The following is a 22,604-nucleotide window of genomic DNA, read 5'->3' on the forward strand; positions in this document are numbered from 1 at the left end:
GTTAGAAGTGTATAGAAGGGAGTGTGGTAGAAAAAACATGGATCCTAGAGACAGACAGGCCAGGGGTTTAAATTCTGGCTCCCTCACTTACTCACATGTTGTTTACCATTTCTGTGCTTCTGTGCATTTGTAAACTGGAACTAACAACAGTGCATACCTTGTAGAGTTACTGTGAGGGTTACATGAGCTTAACCAGGTAAACCACTTAGTGCAGTATCTAGCCCACAGGAGATGGAATGCTCTATTTATTTGTTCAGGGCAGGAAACAGAAACCACTGAAGGTATCTTAAGCTGGAGAAATGGAAGTGAGGGGGCTGCCACTGGACTATTGGCTTCAAGGGCATCTCACTGTAGTTGTGATCCTGGTATCAGGAAACTCCTGCTGCTGTTCTCCTACCACTGATGCAACTACAGCCCCTCAGTCACAAAGCTATGATGTGAAACACAGGAACTTGGAATACAGATTCCACAAACACCTCTTTGGAACCTGCCTTCCAGCCACCAAGCCCCAGGAAGATAGCCTCTGCCCGACTTAAGCCTTCCAAACCTCGTTCAGGTGCATGTCATTGTCAGAATTGAAAATGTACAAAAGCCTACACTGTATACGGAATTCTAGCTTCAAGGGAGTCTGGGAAATGTATATTTTAACTCTCCAGGGGGGAAATGTGAAAGGGGTATGAATAGATGCTGAGTAGCAACAGACAACATCCAGTTCTTCTATCTATAGCTGGAGCAAATTTTCATCATCCTAACCATTGAATCTCTGGTGGCATAGTGCCTAAGGCATTTGACTGCTAACCAGAAGGCTAGTGGTTCAAATCCACCAACCACTCCTCCTCAGAAGGAAGATTGGGCAGTCTATTTTCATAGAGATACTGCCTCGGAAACCCAAGGAGGGGTCACTATGAGTCTAATCCACTTGATGGCAGTGAGTTTTTTTTTTGTTTTTTTTTTTTAACCACTGAATCATTATTCCAATTGTGGTCAAAATATCAGATATCACTGATTGACAAAATCCTGAAAGTTATAGAGGGATGGGGGCAAAACTAAAAACCAAGGCATAAGTTTTACAGGAAAACAGATACATCTTTCTCTAATATTGGAAGAACAGTGGTCAGAAGGGGTACAAACAGTTTATAGGTTGGAGTCAGAAGTCAAGAGGGGTAGAGAAGTTAAGGAAGGGCCTGTCCGATGGCATCTATTTTCTCTGTAAATTAGGGAGCATATGTCATCTTCCCAAATAAAAAAGGTAGAAGAACCTAAGAAAGTCGACGAGCTAAGGAGGGAAATGGGGGAGGGAAGCTGAACCGACACAAGAAATCTCTCTGCATACCAGGTAGCAGAGGAAAAAAAAACAACAAAGGACTTATTTTATAAAGCATTGTTATTCTCATTTATTGAAAATGTCCATTTTAAAAGTCTTCAAAATAAAAACGAGTTAGAAAAAATTGAGCTTGTGTAAGAAGGGGCATGACAGAAGAGGAACTGAAAGGCTTTTAAGGGCAGCAGTTCAATTACAAGGTAACAGAAACCCATTGACAGAGTATTGTAAACAACACAATCATGGAGACACTGCTCTCAGGTTAACATGGCTTCAATTTCCTTTATATTATTGTTTAGTGTGTGAGCGTGGGACACCACTCTGTACCAAGAGACTCCCAGCAGGAAGGTGAAGTCCAACACATGCATATGTACACATCAGTTTCAAAGAAAGACCTTTCACTATTTGAAGCAATCCTACACCTTATCAACTAAAGTCTTTTGTAATCACAAAAAGGTTTCCTATGGATATAGTTGGTGCATTTATTGCAAAGCTGTTGACCAACTGCAGACCGGGCAGATTCTAAGATATGAGTTGTTGACAGTTTTAATTTTAAGGTGACGGGTGTCACATCTAAACCGCTGTGCTGAAAAACAGAACAATGGCCATTCCTAGAAACCTTTTTCACTCTTCAGTTTCCAAAGACATCTGGGTGTGGTTAGCTGATATCAGACCGCAGGAATAGTTCACTTCCTGTGGATGTGTCATTTGTACTGTGCACCCAGCAGACAACAGCCCCATACCTTGTAGCTATGGGACCTTGAGACCCTCAGTATCAGAAATAAAAAGGGCTCCTTCAGTAAGCTGGGACTTTCAAGCTTTAAGTTTGCTTTCTAAACAACATTTGCAAAATCCAGATTTGCAAGTACCCATCAAATGTACCGGGAAGACAACTTTGATCAGATCAGTCCATTGGTCCTTTGCCTCTCTTTCCAGTAATCTTCCCCATCTGGCCACATATCACCTGTCTTTAGGGACAAGAGAGTCTGCTCTGTCCTAGAACCTGGGGTAGACTCTCAATTGGGTTGAATTTGGATGCATGCCACCCTCTGTGACTCTCTTTGAAGCCTGATTTTTCACGGTACTGATTTCTGGGAGGCTTACAGAGTTGCTGCTGATTCGATGAGCAACTTGAGTGAACCAGCTCTGTATAATCAGCTCCACTAGTGACCAGCACCCAGCTATCAGAGGGGCCCTTTCCTTCTGGATATATCAACTGGATCACGGGCACGCTTCTTCAATAATGCTTAGCATCCTACTCAAAAGGCCAACGAATATTACAACTCACAGTGTATATGGGAAAGCAATATAGTGAATGAAAGCTGTCTACTAGGGCACAAGATCTTTTCAATGCAGATTGTTTTGAAGGACGAAACGTCACAGTTTGAATGTGCAATGTAGAGAAAGCACTTTTCATAGTCTAACTACATTTTTAAGAGCCAAACACACACATACTAGGTTTATACACTGCTTGGCTAACAGCAGTGGGAAGTACAAAACGTACACACTACTCAAACGGCTAAGAAAAAAGCCCATCATGCAATAGGAAGAGGTGGTCAACTCTGCTGCTGAGAGGAGGACCATTCAGTGTGACTTGCTAATGGATTTGGTGTTGGCATGGAAGGTCAGAGCTTCCACCTCACTAAGTTAAAATGTAAACCAACCAAAAAGGTATAAGGGAACTGTTGTTTTCTCACTCTTACAGACAACACAAGGCAGCAATCCAAGGGAAAAAAAAAAAGGTGTGCACTGAGGGGTGGCACATGATGGGCTAGGGAAGGGCAGCAGGGTCATTCAGGCGATTGTGTTTGTCTTTCATTCTACTTTAGTCATAGCCCAGGATGCCTTGCCTTTGGCACATTAGGTACTGAGGGGCTTCCAGGTACAGGAAAGCTTTTGGGGAGAAGTTGGGTCCACACTTAACTAACCATGGCCAGCCACTTTGGGACAGCAGCTGAGCCCAACAAGAGTGACCTGAGGACAATGGTTTTGCAGAGGCACTGTAAATTGAAGGCCATCTGAAGCCCATTTGAAGTCATTGGCTTGCATTAGCTTTCTTTTTCTTATTGAATGGAAAAGACACTGGGAAGACTTCCACCACTACCTCTTGCTTTTTCCCTTGTTTAAAAACAAAACAACCAACTAATAACCAAACAACAATGAACACTCAAGCAAAGATATCTCACACACACATACCGAGAAAGAAATGCGGGGTGGAGGGAGGAGGGAAGGAGGGAGGGAGGAAGAGGAAAAGGAGACAGAGAGAGACTTAAACACAAAATAAAAACCAAAGACATGAACAAACTGAGTCAAATCAATCAGCTGTGCATTTCTAGATGCCCTGAAGGCATGCCCTGCCCAGCTGCACAGTGACGGTTATGGAAGAATCGAGGTCTTGCTACTGGACTCAGCCCGAATACACTCATCCGTTTGCTTCAGCAACCTCCGGACCAGCTTTTCTAGGTCCCTTCTTGATTTCAATTCTTCTTCCAGGCATTGCTTCATTCTTTTATTCTCCTACAGTCCGAAAAGATTCATTAATTACCAAACACAGTGACCCTTCACAGGCTTCCCTCCTGCTCACCCTCTCAATAGACTTCACCACTGGCTACATACATATTCCTTCCTCAAACTTCCCGCCCTCAGCTTCCAAGACAAGATAGTCTCCTGGTTGTCCTCCCTTTTTTTTGACCACCACCTCTGCAATCTTCTTTTATGAAATACTGGCATTCTCTAGGCTCTGGTCCCAGCTCTCTCTCATTCAACACTCTCTTTACTTAGTGGCATTCAACTCAAGGGTCTAACAAGGGGCCTCTTGAATGTCTTGGGGTCTGACCTCATTTCCTGAACACCAGCCCCATAACCTCAACTTCCTACTTGCTACAAGCACCTCAAACTCATTATGTCCTAAAACGAACTCAATCTCTCCCCCTTCACCTCACACTTCTCCTCCCATGGTTCCTGATCTCCATGAGGGGCACCACCACATCAAACTGGATACCCTGGTAAGAAACTTCATCTTTAACCCTAGATTCTTTCTTTCTATTTATTTGTTTGTGATAAAAATATACAAAACAAAACATATGCGAACTCAACATATTCAACATATAAAATTCAGTGACATTAATTGCTTTCTTCAAGCTGTACAACTATTCTTGCTATCCTTTTCCCAGTCAGTTGTCCTACCACAAATAACATAAACTCAACGCCCCCTAAGTATAAATTCCCCCTTTTCCCTTCTCTTCCAGCCCTAATCAAACCAGAAACCAAATTCAGTGCCATGGAGTCTGATCAGACTCATATCAACCCCTCTGTGGGTTTCCAAGATGGTGTCACTATGGAAGCAGATTGGCCAATCTTCCTTCCGAGGAGTGGCTGGTGGGTTTGAACCACCAGTCTTCTGGTTAGCAGTTGCTATTATTAATTTTTGGTTTCTATATATATTTTTTGAAGGATCTCTGGTGGTGCAGTGGTTAAGCACTCAGATGCTAACCAAAAGGCTGGCAGTTTGAACCCATGAGCTGCTCCGCAGAAGGAAGACTGGGCAATCTACTTCCATAAAGATTTACCACCTTGGAAACCTAAAGGGGGTCGCTCTGAGAGTTGGAATCGACTTGATGGCAGTAGGGTTTTTTTTTTTTTTTTTTTTTTTTTAATGAGTAATATTCCATTGTGTATTATAGGCCACGTTTTGTTTGTCCACTCATTTGTTGATGGACCTGATTCATTTTTAATCCCAACATCACATCACCTTCTTTGATAGGTTCTAACTCTGCATTGTGCCTTCCTTTACATCCATATTTCTCCTCCACAACCTCATTGGCACCACCCCAGTTCAGGACATCTTATTTCACCCTAGTTTTGTATTTCAGATGCTAAGTGGTCTTCCAGTCTCTGGTCTGTCTCCCCTCCGACTCATCCTTGACCTTGCCACCACCAAGTACAGTCAGGCCATAAACACACTGAGACTCAAGTTATCTGTCAGATCCATGATCCACAGGGAAAAGTGTGTATCATGGAGCACTGATCCCATCTGCAGAGGAGCCCACAAACCACAAGTTATGGGAAAATGCAAGTTGTAACTAAGTTTGGGACTCTATTTCAAACTGCCTCAGAAAGAAATTGAAACCTAAGGCCACATGCTTAAAATCAACAAAACCCAGCTTGAAAAAAGAAGGAAAAGAGAAATACCCCTGCCCCATCACATTACTTCCGGACCTTTCCTGACAGCACCTACCAGTGTGAGGCAAGGAAGAGGGAGTGGCCATGCTACGGTCTGAGAGAATGACTCTCATATTTGATTACCTGCTTCAGTTCTTTGACTTCATCCTTCAAGGCATAAACTGTATCGACGAGGCTCCTAGAACATAAAGATGAAAGTCAGAGATGAATTGCTGGCACTAAAGAAGCCCTACTTTACATTGAAAGCGTATTTCTAAGAGTACAGGTTCTGAAGAGCTACAGACGTTCTAGCTAATCCGTACAGTTACTTGGCAAGGACACAGCTCCAAATGGTCCCTGTGTTCTTTGCCTTTATGGGCTAACAACATGCTCATTCAAACACCATGCCATTGCACCTTTTCCACTCTTCCTTCCTCCTTTGCCACTCACTTCCCAGCTCAGAAGAGTATGAAAAAGAGGGCAGGGCCCGTCAGAAGGTCTTGGTTTCTCTGTCTCTAGGGTGGTAATGAACATGACTTAACGTATGGTGAGAGGTAACACAGGCCATGGCTATTCTGTAGCGTCTGTGCTACGGCCTTGTCTTTCTCGTCTATCTAACCTCACAGAACACTGTTATTGTTACGTGTGGATGAGCTGACTCTGACTCATAGCAACCCTATGGTAGAACTGCCCCATAGGGTTTCCTAGGCTGGGATCCTTACGAGAGCACATTGCCGGTCTTTCTCCTGCAGAGCCACTTGTGGGTTCAAATTACCAACCTTTCGGTTAGCAGTCCAGCGCTTAACCATTGCACCACCAGTGCTCCTTTACATGACCCTACGTGACACAAAATCAGGAGTACTGTTTCTAGAAGATTCCTGTGGAAATGTACACATATTAACCAAGGAAAGGATAAAGCACCCTAGCTGGGTTGTGGGACAGCTTTTTCCTCTCTGGCTCTTTCCCTGAACAGGGAGGTCGGAGATCTGAGTTCCAGGGCTGATTCTACCACTTACAGGTCCTTCAACCTCGGATACTCAGCTTCTTTGTCATCCTCTTTGGTCTGTTTCTTTACGTGTAAAATGAGGATAATACCACATCCCCTGAAAACCTCAGAAAACTGTTATAGGAATTAATATAACTACAATAATTATTACTATAATGGTCATTATTTATTGAGTGATCACCACATGCTAGCCTTTATAGTCATCATTCCATTTAACCTCACAACAACCCCGCCTGTATTATCATCATGCCCATTCAGTAGATGAGGAACCTGAGGCACACAGCAGCAAAGGAATTTGTCTCAGGTCACGCTGCTTGTGAGTCGCTGACCCGAGAGTTGAACCTGTTCTTCTCCGGAGCCACAGTGCTTTACCATTTATGCTCTATCACTTCATACATCAAACATCAAAATACATCGACAATGTCAAGCACTTTGAAATATGCTGCTCTATGCAAATTCAAAGCTTGACTTCAGAAATGACTCAAGTTTAAACAAATGAATTATTTAGCTACTTTATGTTTATTTTATGAGCCATAAGGTACTTAACCTGGTTTTTCCCCATTAGGTCACACTTACTATTGTTTAGAGGTAGGCTAGAGACACAATTTCCCTGAACCTCAGTTTCCTCATCTGTAAAAGTGGTAAGAGTAATGTCTTCCCAGATTGCTGTAGGATTTTAAACCCAGTGAAGTAAGTGAATGTTGTGCCTAACTCCATAAATGCAAGAGACAGCCTTCTGAGCAGGGAAATCAGGCCACTCCTAAATCCATCCAAACTCAAAAAACCAAACCAGTTTCTGTGGAGTCAGTTGCGACTCACTGTGAACCCATGTGTTTCAGAGTAGAACTGTGCTCTATAGGATTTCCATGGCTGAGAACTTTCGGAAGCAGATTACCAGGCCTTCCTTCCGAGGGACCCCTGGGTGAGCTGGACCACTGGCCTTTGGGTTCATAGCCCAGCACTTAAACACTAGTGCCACCCAGGGACTCCTAAATCTGTCCAGAGCACTGGTATTCTCATGTGCCATGAAACACCTTGCTGTACAGGGCAGCTGGCTCCAACAACAACCACCACACGGAGCCATCGTGAACTGTCCCAGACCCTCTGCCTCTGCCTTTCCCTTTCCTTTGTGGGAGGTAGCCTTGCCAAGGCTACCAACTGCACCGTCAGCGATGGGAAAGGATTGTCCTTCAGTGCCAGCTTTACAAGGGCCATCAGACAAACCATGAGAGGATTAGCCTGCTCTACTCACTTTTCTTCAATGATGGTCTGGCCATTACTTCTGGTTTCTTCAATGATGAGTTTCTCTTCCTCGGGGAGTAAGACTTGTGGAACAGAATCTTTACGAGAACCTACAGACAAGGGATGTGAGAGGGAGGAGAGGGGAAAGTTAATAGTGGAGTCCATTTATAGGTGTTAGTACCTCTCCACTAATGTTACTGATGGGCCTCGGTTGGCAACATGGTGCTACTTCGCACTCAAGGGCAGCCACCCAACATTTGCTGACTGAATCTTCCTGTCACAAAAAATTATAAATGTCCAAAGACATTGATGCATGGGTGGGGGAGAATATTTTGTATTCAAAGAAATAGTGTGAAAGAGCCACTGATGATACTTGCCCTCAACAAAGACACTGCCCTTTGCTGCTTTGCCTCTCCCAAAGCAAAGAGCTGACCAGGGATTTCCGCGTCTCTGAGTGGTGTGAATGGTTGAACTCACGGCTGCCAACAGAAATGTTGGAGCCTTGAGTCTACTCAGGGGTACCTCAGAAGAAAGGCCTGGAGACCTCCTGCTGTAGGATCATAGGCACTGAAAACCCTGTGGGGCACAGTGCTGCTCTCACACACAGAGGTCTACATGACTTGGAATCGATTGCATGACAACTGGTTAGCAGGATCACCACAGTCTATGCTGTGGCATTATGGGATTCTAGTAGAATCTATGTAGAGAGTAGCACTGCATGGAGACACCACATGGTTAGAGGGCCTCAGAAACATCACTGACTCTCCCTTGTTCTCTTCACAGTCCTATAGGGGAAGGTGGCATCAGTGAAGACTGATGGCATGTTAGTCACAGGCTTAGAGGAGTACCACATCAGCAACAAAGATGCAAATGTCTTGAGTCTATGCTCAGATGATCTCTAGACATTGTTGTTGTTGTTATGTGCCATCAAGTCAGACCCGACTCATAGCGACCCCTCCTTGGGTTTCCGAGGTGGTATCACTACAGAAGTAGATTGCCCAACCTTCCTTCCGAGGAGTGGCTGGTGGGTTTGAACCACCAGCCTTCTGGTTAGCAGTCAAGTGCCTTAGGCACTATGCTACATGGGGCCTACCAAATGGCTCTTCTGAACCTCCCGTCTCTTGGCTACTGCTGGAGCCTTCCTCTCAGGTCTCACAAATAAGTTTCAAGGCCCTTGACCTTTGGTCTCCTGGAGCTACTGCCCTCCTCTCTTCAGAGCCAAGTTCCTTCTGAGTTGTCTACACTCCCTGCTTTCTCACTCACTCACCTCCCTTTCACTGAGGTAAATGCATCTCAGCCTTCCACAGGGCCAAGCAGTTCCTAGGTGCTTACTAAGTGGGTAACAGACTGACAGTTCTAAGGAAACAGAACTTATGACTGGGGAGGGGTAGAGGTCAATAGGTCACTGTGATGGTAAAGTCCCTGCTGTGTGCCAAGGACTGTGCTAGACACCTTCCATGTGTCCACGGTGGTGGGCAAGGGGGGAGGAGAGGCAAAAAATTGTGACTCTTGAGGCCAGAACACCTGCCTCTTTGTCAATCTACCTACAAGAAAAGAGGTCATGGAGGGAGAAGATGAGGTTAAATTTTGTTTGTGTTTTTTAAAAAAAGAGAGTTGCCACTGAGTTGACTCCAACTTGCAGCAACTCCATGTGTGTCAGAGCAGAACCATGTTCCCAGGGTTTTCAGTAGCTCATTTGTTGGAAGTAAATTACCAACCCTTTCTTCTCAGGCACATGGGTGGACTCGAACCGCCAACCTTTCATTCCGATAGCAGCTGAGCACGTTAACCATTTGTACTACCCAGGGACTCCTTCTTTGAGTTAGGGATGCCTCTTCTAGTGTCTCCTTGTCCCCGTCTCTTCCCTAATTCTCACTATCGTTTTTTAGAAAACTGCTTTCACTTTCCTCTCCTGGCTCCTGGAAACCTGTCATCAGAGCTGGGCATGCTCCAAGTCACAGCCAGGTTTTTTGTCTGTGAAGCAGATCTACCAGTCCCCTCTTCACAGCCAAACAGGTCAACTTTCACATTGAACGTTCTCCTTACGATAAACTTGGAGCCGTGTTACTTTGAAAGAATACATCAAGGCAGCCCAACTAAGAAATCCCTTCTGCACTCAACTGATTGGTAACTGGCTGTCCAATACAGAGTATTCTGGACTATCTGATTCTTATACAGGTGCAAAACCCTCGCGAAAGGTACCTTCCCTGAGGGTGTAGAATAATGGAAGACAAAAGACACAATGAACAAGACCCAGCTTTGAAACTCCACAAGGATGAATCAGAAAATATTATGTCACTTTCAGTTTGTAGCCTGAAAATTGTTCAGGAAAATATCCTCACCTAATAGCTCCCTGATACATTCTATACATTTTGAACAACCCCTGCTAAGTAGCTACATTTCCAGATTTTCAGAACTTTGAAACTTGAGTATGGTGAAGCACTGTTCTCTTAAATATGCAGCTGATCAGAGATAGTATTTTGACTTCCTTTCCAAATCAGCTCATAAAAAGAGATTAGCATCAGTTCACAGACACAGGAACTCTCTGGGCTCTTTAATTCCTAACTAGTGCTGGTGAAGCTATCTGTGTACTTCAAAGGAAAATCACTTAAAAAAAATTATTTTCATTTCTATCACCTCCAAGTTTTTTGACTCTTGTATCTCTCTTTCTCTCTGGGTGAAAAGAAACAGTGGGTAAACAAACCACATGGTAGCAAAACCACCTTATCTGAAAGATGCAGTCCTGCATGGCTCCTTTGCACACAGCTGCCTGCTTTACACAGCCTGCAGCCCATCTGGCTTGCTTTTCTCTTTTTCTACGAGGCAGTGGGGAGTTAAAAAGGAACGTCATTAATTAGAGAAAGTAGTTTGGGGGAGCCTACTTGAGCTCTGGAGCCCTAGTGGCACAATGGTTACTCAGCTGCTAACTTAAAGGTCACCAGTTCGAACCCACCCAGGGGCTCTGTGGGAGAAAAGACATGGCAATGTGCTCTGGGAAAGACTGCAGCCTCGTAGAATTATGGGGTGGTCCTACTCTGCCCTCTAGGGCCGCTGCGGGTGGGCATCTACTTGGCGGCACGCGAGCTGTGACCTTGTTGGAAACTGGCGCTGGTACAGTAGGCTTCGATCACTTTGAGAATCTGAGCGTCCTCCTCCAGGGCAGCCGCACCTGCCAAAATTAATTTATAATTACTTTCCATAGAAAGATATGCCTCCTGACCCTCCAAACGCACCCCATTCCCTGGGACTGGCTGCTCTGACCAACGGTGTTTCTGAAAGGCAGGACAAAAGCCACCCAATCCTCATGGAAGAGCCAGAGTGACAGCAGTCCCCAAGACCACTGGGGTGAGCCCCCGTGAGTCAGCTCCTGCAGGCCCGAGCTCCAGATTGGGAGTCCTGCCGGCTGCCTCTTGGAGGTCACAACGGCAGCACTGAGCTCGGTGCTGGCTTCACTTCTGCTCTGATACACCACATCCTTCCTCTCCTTTACAGTTCAAGGTCACCTTCTCTAGGAAGGGTTCCCTCCACTAACTCCACCCATTTTCCAAGCAGCCAGCCCAGTCACCGTTTCACCCTTCTCCCTCCTTCCCTCCCAACTTAGTCTTGAAATGACCAAAGGGTAGCGTTCGGCTCACACAGTTACATGCACATCCACATGTGGGTGAGGCGTGGGGGGTGGAGAAGTTAGAGTCAAGCAAAGATTGATCCAAACTTTACCTCCAACAGATATATACAAGTTCTGTCACCTCTCTGTGAGCCATCATTTACTCCTTAACATGTGCCCCAAAGTACCTTGTTCACAGCCTTCTAGCCAAGGAGCTACTATTGACAGGCTGACTGACTCACAACCCATCCCTAAATTCAGCCATGTTTCTAGACACCAGCAGGCTGAGTCCTTGGCTAACTGAGAATGTCTTTGAGGATTAGATGTCCAGAAAGATCTCAGCCTTCAGGTCTACCAACTCTATCTCTATATAGGAAATTATCTCAGGCATCGGAAAGAAAGAGGGAAAAATGCAAATGGGTCCCTTCAGTAGTTTTAGAACCAAGCAGAGAAAAATATTCAACATGAAAATGACACAGATGGTATCTGCCTAAGATGACATGAAGTGCAGCAGGAGGTAGCTTATCAGCTTATTCAGAGGCTTGTTGTTATTTGCCATCGAGTCAGACCTGACTCATAGTGACCCCTCCTTGAGTTTCTGAGGTGGTATCACTACGGAAGTAGATTGCCCCCTCTTCCTTCCAAGGAGTGGCTGGTGGGTTTGAACCACCAGCCTTCTGGTTAGCAGTCAAGTGCCTTAGGCACTACGCTACCAGAGCTCCCATTCAAAGGCTTAGAGTTGACCAAACCTTCCCATTTATTTTTAAGTAACAGATGATGCCAAGAACAAATTGCTTTAATCATCTGCTTAAAAAAAAAAAAAAAAAATCTCATTAGTTCATCCGTAATTAACCTTCAGATAGGACAAAACACATACTTTTCCTGATCACATATTCCTCCTCAGATGGTTTTCTTTCTGTCTTTCTTTTATGAAGAAACTTCTTCATCGTTTTGGGACTTTTACTAGACTCCTGTAAGGACAGAGATTTCTTGATGAATTAAAATTCTCCCCAAAAACAATATTAAAAGGAGCAAATGAACTTAAATAGAACATCTCTTTCTTATTTTAATCATCTCAGTTATGAATGCATCAAAATTTAATGTTATACACAGTAAGCATGGCTCCAATAAACTCTAGAAGGTTAAATAAACCAGAAGGAATGACATTATCCTCTCAAGTGCCCTGGGGTGGGAATCAGAATGGAGCATGCCTACTGAAGATAGGGCAGATTCTGGCAGAGGCCAAATGTCTTTAGGGTACCATCTGCAGAGAAAATGAATGTCAACCCTAGAGAAAGAACAGTTCACCAAACTGGGTTCATGCTCCCCACTGATGCAGTCTTAAAGGCATTAAATAAGAAGAGTAACTATTAATACAGTATATGTAACTTTTCAAAACGCTTCAAAAGCATGTCAATAATTCTTCCTTAGCAACAGTCCCACAAAGAAGGACGTGCTTTCCATTTGTCAGACAGGAAAATTAGGGCAGAGAGACTAAATAATTTTCCCAAGTCAGAGAGACGAGCCAGATGAAGAATTTCCTAGTAAACAAACTTAGATTAGGAGTCACACATCTACAGCCAGGCTTAAATATGCATACACAAAGTAATTTTAATTAGTAGACAAAGAGATATGGATTCTTTTGAATTTGCTTTTGCCAGCAGATCTACCAAAGTGCTTACTATCAATATCCAAATAAATAAGTGAGGAGCTTAGACTTCATCTTGTTATCCCAACATCTCATGCAATGGATATACGTGGTGCGGGGATAACAATTAGCACTTTAAAAAGGTGTGAAACAAGGAATTTCATTTCTTCCACTTAGCCACAGTAATCCACTTAGACTTGAAAACAGACAGACATGGAAAGCTCACATATCACATAAATAACAGGAACAATAGCTCAAAAAAGCACGCAGGAAAATAGGCATTTTAAAGACATTATATCTATTTCACAAAAGCCTGCATTTCAAAGTACTTACGTGTCAGAATGGCGTCTTCCTATTTTAGCCACCAATTATAACAAGCGGCAAAATAAGCATCAAAGGTTACAGCATAAGCATTATGATGTCACTGTAAGCAAAGATATTGTTCTACCCTTACCTTTAAGATATAAGACATCCTCTAAAGTGAATATGTAAAGAAAGAGAAGATGAGTGTGAGAGGTTGATGATTATATGACCCCATCCATTTATCAATCATTCTAAAACAACATTTGAAATGTTAGTGTTATCATCAATTACACAGAAAGAACACCACCACATTCCCCACATTAGTTTCAGGTGCAATACCATCATGCAAGAGCCCAAGGAATTACAGTTCTGTGCAGAATAACAAATGCTGAAAATAACTGAAATGTACGCCACATAGGAAGAATCTATTAATCACAAAGTGACCATGCCTTAGTTTTAATAGATTAGTTACGTGAAGGATTAAGTCAACTTTACCCTTTCAGCTCACCTTAATTTGAATTTAGTAACTCACAGATATCAAATGGCCACAATGGGGGAAAGGGGGGGGGCAGAGAACTGTGAGGTGTCACTCTCAGTTTAGGAAGTCCAAGAAGAAAATGGTCTGATTTCAGGAATTACAGGTCAATTTCCAAAGAAAATTGACAGAACTGTTTCCTGGTCAGATTCTGAGTATAGGCACACATCATAAAGATTCAGCTTCAGGGTTATATCTCCTCTCGGGCAGGTTTGAAAGGATCAACAAATCCTCCAGTGTCCAAACATTTTCCAGTTTTTACTTCACGAAGAGCTAGAGGCAACAATGAATTCAAACAGCAGCGTGGTGCTTTAAACCAGAACAAAGTCTAAATGGAGCTAAGTCTGGGTCACTCATCAAAATATGCATTTGATATAGAAATACATGCTGCCTTTGCACCGTCATTCTAAACTGTATCTCTTAACTGTTACCAAGGTAATCTCCAATCAACAAAACTTTTTTGAAAAACAGTTACTAATAAAGGAGCCTCTTTCTGATATCTGAAACAACTAGACCCAGGTGAGGGAAAAGAAACCACTGCCGGGATGGAAAAGGTAACACTCCACTCGGTTACGGAAAGCGTGATTGACATTTCCTGACTACAACCTAGGGAAAAAACAAACTTAAAAGCCTGCACTATCCAACTATCCAACGTCCTTCTCTCAGGTTGGCTCTGAAAAGTCTTTTGTAAAAAGACATTCCTTTCATTAAATTATTTACCTTCTCCAAGTGCAACAAATATCACTTTCAGAGTTCTAACTCATGACTTGATTCCATTGACACTTTATTCATTTGGCTTAAAAGATCACAGTGATTGAAAATGCAGCATTGGATATCTGCTCAGTTGGAAAGTTCACTGGAATGAAGTGGCTCTTGTTGGAGACGTGTGCACATCACTGATAATTTATAAAATTATCATAATCATTATAAAGGAAAGCCAGAGGCACTGTGGGAGGACACCGGGCAACTCAGGGGGTGCACACAAACCCTGTGGATGTCCAACAAATATTTGTAGGTGAACAATGCGGGGAATGGAAAATTAACCAATAAAAATCACTGGGTCTAGCAATCCAAGATTGATTGGCATGTATCACCTTGCAGAAATTCTAGCACATTCCCACAGAACTATTTGTAATAAGCTATGAAATTAGCTTGTCAGAAGCATTTTATACCACATGTAGCAAAGTTACCTCTTTATAACCTAGTGCTGCTGATGGTCTAAGTGGAGGTGCAGGTCGTAGACAACTTAAACTCCACGGTTTTATAATTTGAGGAGGCTCCAAGGGTCCTCGGGGCTGTCCAGTAGAGCTAAAAGACTGGGAAAATGTCTGATGAGATGTTGGCAATCTGCCATCTAAACGCAACCTGGTGCCACACAGTGAAAGAACAGCAATAGCGTCATCGTTTCATTGGACCTAGTATGATCAACCAAGCCAGCCACAGAAAGAGAAAGATGGGAAAACCAGTCTCCAGTTTGAGAAGTGGCAATTTGCAGTCACAGATTACTGGGTCTCCAAGGAACAGCATAAAATGAACTCCACATCCTATGCTCCTCTCTCTCTTCAGAAATTTCATTAAAGTCAGGTATTTTTCCCCTTTGTAAGGCAGGATAGTTGCCTAACAGTTAACCTCTTAATGGATTCACTTATGTGTTTAGCACCATTCAGTGCTTAGACTGGTTATTTCATCAGAACAACCTTAGACTTGGCAAAGTGAAGTAACTAGCGAGTAACTGGCCGAGTCAACATCTGAACCCAGGTCTGATGCCAAGGCCCATGTTCTTCCCACCACAACACACAGTGTTCAGAACTAGAATTTTGGCATCACAGGTTCTGAGTGTTAACAGACAGCACTGCATATCTTCTGCCTCATTCAGCAAGTACAGTAAACACTCATCAATTCAAATCCCATGAGATCTAAATTTGTGGTAATTCAGAAGAAGGCAATGCTATAAGCTTACCTTTGAAGAGGGTTACTGAGCAAATGTGTTAGCATAAATGAGATTACATGGAGATGTTGAAGTGCTAATGAAAGTAAACTGTTTAGAATGAGCATATCATTAATACAAGAATAACTGTTGCTAATTAAAAGAAGTCTTACTGGCTCATTAAATCATCTTAGCAGGACTGCTGGTTAGAAACACTTACTAGCAGTTAGTTGGAATAACTCAATATGATTGAACGAAACTACATACCTCTAAGTAAAATTTTTCACTAATTTTCACAGGCCTTCACAACAAGAAATCTGAATTAGTGAGGTTTAACTGTACTTCAAAATCTAGAAATATTATAAATGACCCAGAGACTACAGACATGCTCCCTGCTTCTTGTAAGTCTTCAGCAGGCAGGATGTGACAAAAGACTCAGTGATCCCTGGGCAGGACGAATGGACTACTTACGGAATGAGCACTGCACGATGACGAGGTTTTGGATAACGAACCGCAAGAGGCAGGTCCTCGAGTCATTCTGCAGAGCTGCTCCAGCCACTCCTGGAAGTCCTGACTGTTGTTGCAATGGATCACAACTCTCTCGGTCAGGTTACCTGCATCACCAGATGATGGGCATTGGGAAACGAAAAGCAAGGAGAGCCTTGAGCCTTGAGCTTGCCTCTTAGTCTGTCTTAGTCTGGAAGCTCTGCTGAAACCTGTCCACCCTGGGTGACCCTGCTAGTACTTGAAATACCAGAGCCATAGCTTTCACCATCACAGCAACACACAAGCCACCAACTGACAGATGAGTGGTAGATCTAAGGGGTGACCCTATTTAATCTTATATATCAGGAACAACTAAGCTGTGATAATAAAGCAAAGAAATAAATAGTCATATTTTATGTAAAAAACTCTCCTTGATTTGCACTGCTTACAGAATTTTAGAAGTAGTATAAGACTTCATATAAATAGATAGACCCACGAGCCAAAAATATAAGTATGTCCTCTGTATACATAGTCCAATTAGTTCATAATGAGAATATTATACTGCTTCCCCCAGTACCAAAGTTGGAACAAGATCAAATTAGGATTGGTTCCAATCATTGGGCAAACACCAACTCTTAGTCTATTGGGAAAGAAAAGAGGGGAAGGTCTGGGTCTGTTATTCCAGTCCTAGCCATTATGACATGTCAGTGCAAAAAGGGGCAGCCATTACAAATAAGGCACACAGGCCTGGCCAAAGGGATAATACGCCCCAAAGCCAGGGAGCATCAGCAATGGCTGCCATTTTGCTCAATTTGTGGAGAAAGTTTCCTGGCTCTTCAGCCCTTTTGAGAAGCACAACTAAATCTTGCTAATTCCTAGGCTGATGAAATTGCTAATAAAAGTCCACATCTTTTGTTTCTCTGCCACCAGGGAAGAGAGGACAGAAGAGAAAGAAAATTGCATTTACGTCAGACCATTTTGTTATTTCTTAGCTTCAACAAGTAGCTCTTATGCAAGAGAAGATTGGAACTAATGGCAGAGCTGAGGCTTTTGAAGGACCAGAAGACTTCTCTGTACCCTAATTATTGTAAGAAATGGAACAGACTTTGCTATGCCCATGTGAAACTTGCCCATGGACTACATGATAGAAAATAATAGCACTTATTTATTTAATCCCCACTTCATTCCAAAAAGGATTTGAAGTAGCTACATGAAAAAGAGAAAATTGCCCACCTGTGATTTCAAATGTGTAGTCATTCCCTTCAATTTCATCTAGTCTTGTCACCACCATTCCTGCGATCAGTACTTTTCCCTACCAGAGAAAGAGAACTACCATTAATTCTGTGGTTGTGCAGGTCTCTGCTTATTTTGATCAGATTTTCCAACCCTCTCAGAAATCACTGCTGAATTATGGCTGGAAAGGTTTCTTTGGTTTGTCAATAGGCAATGTTTCCTGCTCTAAATTTTAATCAGACTGAGCTTCTGTGAAGGGTGATGGAAAAAGGAGGAAACAGATGATGGCAATGGGAGCACAGCATGATGAATACAATCACTGTTAAATTGCACCCATAAAGAATGTTGCAATGGCAAGTGTTTGTGACAAACGTATTTACGGAAATTTGGGGGGGGGGAAGCAAAGGAAAACTGTGGGTTGTGCTTTGCCTGTGCACCTTAAACTGTTTGAACACATGGCATGAGAATCAGTAAACAAAATAAAGTTTCAAGTTTTATGAAAAATAATCATTGCTAGGTGGGAGAAAAGAGCTGGTGACCTGCTCCCATAAAGATTACCATCTAGGAAACCCTGTGGGGCAGTTTGACTCTGACATATAGTGTCAGTATGAGTTGGAATCCACTTGATGGCACACAACCACAACAGGCCAAGATATAATGGGCAACAGTATAAATAAACAACAGCAAAATAAATAAATAAATAAACCAAACCCATTGCTATTGAATCGATTCTGACTCATAGCGACCTTGTAGAACAAAGTAAAACTGCCCCAGAGGGTTTCCAAGGCTGTAAATCTTTACAGAAGCAGACTGCCTCATCCTTCTCCCGCAAAACAGAGCAGGGGTTCAAGCCACCGACCTTTCGGTTAGCAGCCACTAACTAAGCACTTTACCACTGCACCACCTCAGGCAACAGTATAGGCAACTTATAATAAAACTCTATATTTGGGAGCCAAAGGAGGTTTCATTTCCTAAGGAGGTTCATGTCCTGCATTTTCGAAAACCTAATCAAATGACGTAACCGTAATAAGGCAACCATAGCAACAGGTCCCAGCTTTAGATTCTCTCAGCAATAAAGACATGGGCCTGTAAAATGTTGCTGCGAACCTATCTAGTTGTAGATTTTGATTACTTGTTGCCGTCCAGTCAATTCCAACACGTAGAGACTCTACCGGTCAGAGTAGAACTGCCCCCATAGGGTTTTTAGGGCTGTACTCTTTATGTGGGGAGCTCTGGTGGCACAGTGCCTACCTAAGTCACTTGACTGCTAGCCAGAAGGTTATTGGTTCACACCCACCAGCCACTCTGCAGAAGGAAGATGGGACAATCTACTTCCGTAAAGATTTACCACCTCGGAAACCCAATGGCGGTTGCTGTGAGTCAGACCTGACTGGATGGCAGTGGGTTTGGTTTTTTGAGTTTTGGTCATCTTTATGGGAGCACATTGCCAGGTCTTTTCTCCTGCAGAACTGCTGGTGAGTTACAATTGTTGACCTTCCAGTTAACAGCCAAGAGCTTAACCACTGTGTCACCAGAGTGTCCAGGTTTCCAAACATACATTCATAATTTAGCTTGTCACCAGAGCAGCGGGTATTCAGGGTAAACTCATTACAGAAATGCAGAGGTCTCTGATCTAAGGCAGGTCTGCTCTTATAAGCTGTTTAATGACAGTGAAGGGCCAGAACATTCTGCCAGTTTCTGGCTAAAGCCTTTAATGCCATAGTGCATTTGGATGAAAACCTGTTTCCATTCTGGGTCCTGTTATTTGTTTTATATGAAATCTACTAACCTGATAGATAAAGCCACTCATCCGAGGACTTGCAGATAGCATTATCAAAACGTTTGAGAATAACATGAGGTACCGCTCCTCTTTTTCCTGAAGTGGAATGAAAAACATTACATGGAGAATAGATATTAGACATTTTTTAAGGAACTTCTGGGATCACTGTTTTGTAAAGATCTTGTATGATCAACTAAAACATGAGTGGTGATCTTTTTCTTAAAAAGCATAAGACTAGTTTGATTTAACTTTGAAATGCACAGAAACCCACAGTTTCTCTCTTTCGTGCCTGTACGTAATCAATACATACAAATAATCATGCTTGTTTCCATCACAGTTAACGCAACCCTGTCTCAACCAAAGCCAGTGAGTTATGTTAGTCCTGAACACAAAGTAAGCTCTAGGCTCACAAAACAAAAATGTGATCTTAATTTGAAAAGCAGCAAAATGGAGGGGTTTTCAGGTGATAGGAAATGTATTATACTATGTTTGTTAAATTCTTATTCATAAAATTATGTTTAACCTTTAAGAACAAGATAATTATTGTACTCAGGTAAACACAAAGAAGTAAATATTTTTTTCACATATTTTAACTAAAGGAAACTTTACACATGATGGCTTCTCTGCACCACATAAAGTTATGCAATACAGGAAAAAAAAAAAGACTCACTACTATAGAGTTGATTCCGACTCATAGCAACCCCCATTAGGATTCCAACACTGTACATCTTTATAAAAGTAGATTGCCTCATCTTCCTCCTGCAGGGCATCTAGTGGGTTTGAACCGCCAACCTTCTGGTTAGCAGCCAAATGCCTTACCCACTACACCACCAGAGCTCCTTTTGTTACACAATTACTGGGTGCAAAAATTACATCTGGTCTTCCCCGTCAGCAGTCTTCGATACAATGATTCTTATGTTCATCCCAATCTCCGTCCACTCATTTGAGAAGAGCAACCTGGCCCGTGTGACTACTAGCTTTGCCTCTTTTGCCTTGAACATTTGTACATCTCCTGTCCTAACAGGTCTTCTCTTGACTCTGTGGCTCCCTAGACACCCTCCCCTATCTTGAAATTTTATTGCCAGATTACTTGCTGCCTTCATTTCTTCCCCATTGATATCCTCCATAACCACCCCTGCTGTTCTCTCAGAGTTATCAATAACTGCCTTGTAGCAAAATCCAATGGCTTCTTCTTGGTCTTCATGCTCTTTGACCTTTTGCATCACTAGCATGCTGATCACCTTCAAGTGCTCTGCATGGAATTTCCATGACCCCACAATCCCCTGGTTCTTCTCTATACCTCTTTTTTTTTTTCCTAGCACTGATTCCTGCTCCCTTCACCCAACAGGTTTAACCTAGGGTTGTGAATAACTAATAGATCAACTCTCTATATGAACCTTCCCTAGAATAGCTGTATTTTAAATGAAAGTGTTTTATTAACTCAAAGTAATGAATCTCTGACACAGATGTCAGGGAGCACAGGAAGATGTTTTGGGAAATGGAAGACCATTCTAACATCCAAAAAATCATACCAGGTGATGCAGCCAACCTTCGCCCTCTCCCCCTGCCTTCTTCCTAAAAGAAATAACCCACCTTCAGCCCCCTGTTCTTCTCTCTGGATGTCTGCTCCTTCAGATGGCGGTGACTTCCAAAGCTCTGACTCTAACCCTGACCTCTTATCCACATTTCCATGCCAGTTTAACAGCTGCCCACACAATGTCTCTACCTGGACCTGTACAGGCACTTGACAGTTAACAGGTCTAAAAATCTAGCCCAAGGGTCACCACTTTCTGTTGACCTGCCCTTCTAAATGTGTCTTGGACTTGCCCCTTAGGTTCCATTTCTCTCTGCCACCACCCTTGTTGGGGTTACTTATCACTTCCCATTCCAGCTGCCCTTTCTGTCTCTAGTCACATCCTCTCCAGTCTACCTGACATATACAGTTGTCAGATCAAGTGTCATAAACGCTCCTTGTTTATCTACAACTCGGGAATCTTTAACGCTTTCTGACAGCCTGCTGCATCAGTCGGAACTGCTCTTGCTTGATGTCCATGGTTCTCCACAACCTCAGACTCAACCAGCCTTTTCTTCACTGTGTCCAACAGGCTTCCTCTGCTCCACAGGCTGCCTTCTTCACTGCCCTGCAGAACAGCCATGTTCCTGCTCTCTCCTGAGGTAAGAAGGCTTCTACCTTACAAAACCCTCTCCTTTTCTCCTCATGGGCCTCCTCAAGTCCTATTTCCATGAAGTCTTCTTCTTGATTGCTCCCTTCTCTGAACGTCTGTGGAATCTATTGTTGAGACAATCTGGCATTGACTATTTTGATTTGTTTTCTAGCGGGAACTTGTGTTTTAATTCTCTTTCAATGAGTTGTTTGAAGGCAAGAATCATTGCCTGTTCTTTCCTCCTATCTACCTCCCACAGCACCCAGCAGAGTGTTGGGTAAAAAGTAGGTGGTGCTCAGTTTCTGACTTGCATGCTCTAGCATTTGACCTTGATGGAAGAACAAATAAAGGGAGAAAAATATGGACAATGGAAGAGGGAAGAGATGGTGTTGCGATTGAAACACTGTACCTCACATGCTCCGTACTGCACCATTACTTGTGACATAAAAATCACATTTCCCAAGGTTTTAATATCCTCCCCTTCCCATGCCTGAATAGGTTCAGAAAGTATCTGCAACTCCAACTGTTTTCTCTTCCTCAGATCTTGGCACTGTCCCTGCAGAAGCAAAGCAGAACATAATGGAATGAGAATGCTTATGAGACAGACCGAAAACAAGATCAAAGCAAGATGTGGCTTCTGGTTCTCAGATTCCAACTGAGTCCCTCCTCTCCACCATGCATGCTATGGCCAGTCCTATTCCTGACACTCAAAAAGACACACTCCCCCAAATCTCTAGCCTGGAGTCCCCGGTAGTTTGTGGGGAAGAGCTACTTTTTATTTTCCAAAGTCTCAAGATCCAGTGAGAGGAGGGGCTTGTTTCTCCCTCCCTGCAAGGAGTAGGGGAAGACAAGTAGCAGAATCACATCAATTGGAGCCAGGAGAGCAATCGGTGGGTGCCGGCCAGCTCCTCTCCACCTTGTCTGTCTTGGAATACGTATGCTTTAGCAAAAAAGCAATTGGATGTTTCTACAGGATGCTCAGCCTCCAACCCAGCAACACTTGAGAATGATAAAAACCAAAAATGAACTCTAATAGTTCTACCAAAAAAAAAAAAAGGAAAAGGAAACGAAATTCCTGTGTCACAGTGAATCAAATCAATCTTATAATGCAACAGAATTTCACAACAAACTGAAAATATGAACCAAGAAGTCATTAATTTACAGTTTGCCAACACTTTGTGAGGTATGAATAA

General features: G+C 43.0%; 1 protein-coding gene across 1 annotated transcript in view; it reads right to left on the minus strand.

Annotated features, from left to right (window-relative positions):
* Nucleotides 1-3,697: 3,697 nt before the first annotated feature.
* The window catches only part of ARHGEF6 (Rac/Cdc42 guanine nucleotide exchange factor 6), a 122,072-nt gene continuing 103,165 nt past the window's right edge, over nucleotides 3,698-22,604 (minus strand). Inside the window, exons 12-22 of the mRNA XM_007956006.2 lie at nucleotides 21,821-21,967; nucleotides 19,256-19,342; nucleotides 17,467-17,545; nucleotides 16,219-16,361; nucleotides 15,011-15,136; nucleotides 13,437-13,457; nucleotides 12,212-12,305; nucleotides 10,810-10,899; nucleotides 7,741-7,840; nucleotides 5,627-5,681; nucleotides 3,698-3,838 (exon numbers count right to left, since the gene is read on the minus strand). Coding sequence (XP_007954197.1) covers nucleotides 3,698-3,838; nucleotides 5,627-5,681; nucleotides 7,741-7,840; nucleotides 10,810-10,899; nucleotides 12,212-12,305; nucleotides 13,437-13,457; nucleotides 15,011-15,136; nucleotides 16,219-16,361; nucleotides 17,467-17,545; nucleotides 19,256-19,342; nucleotides 21,821-21,967 — 1,083 coding nt within the window. The remainder of the gene's footprint in view (nucleotides 3,839-5,626; nucleotides 5,682-7,740; nucleotides 7,841-10,809; nucleotides 10,900-12,211; nucleotides 12,306-13,436; nucleotides 13,458-15,010; nucleotides 15,137-16,218; nucleotides 16,362-17,466; nucleotides 17,546-19,255; nucleotides 19,343-21,820; nucleotides 21,968-22,604) is intronic.

This window comes from Orycteropus afer, unplaced genomic scaffold (assembly GCF_000298275.1).
Source record: "Orycteropus afer afer isolate SDZICR_OR568_19922 unplaced genomic scaffold, OryAfe1.0 scaffold00571, whole genome shotgun sequence".
Classification (NCBI taxonomy): Eukaryota; Metazoa; Chordata; class Mammalia; order Tubulidentata; family Orycteropodidae; genus Orycteropus; species Orycteropus afer.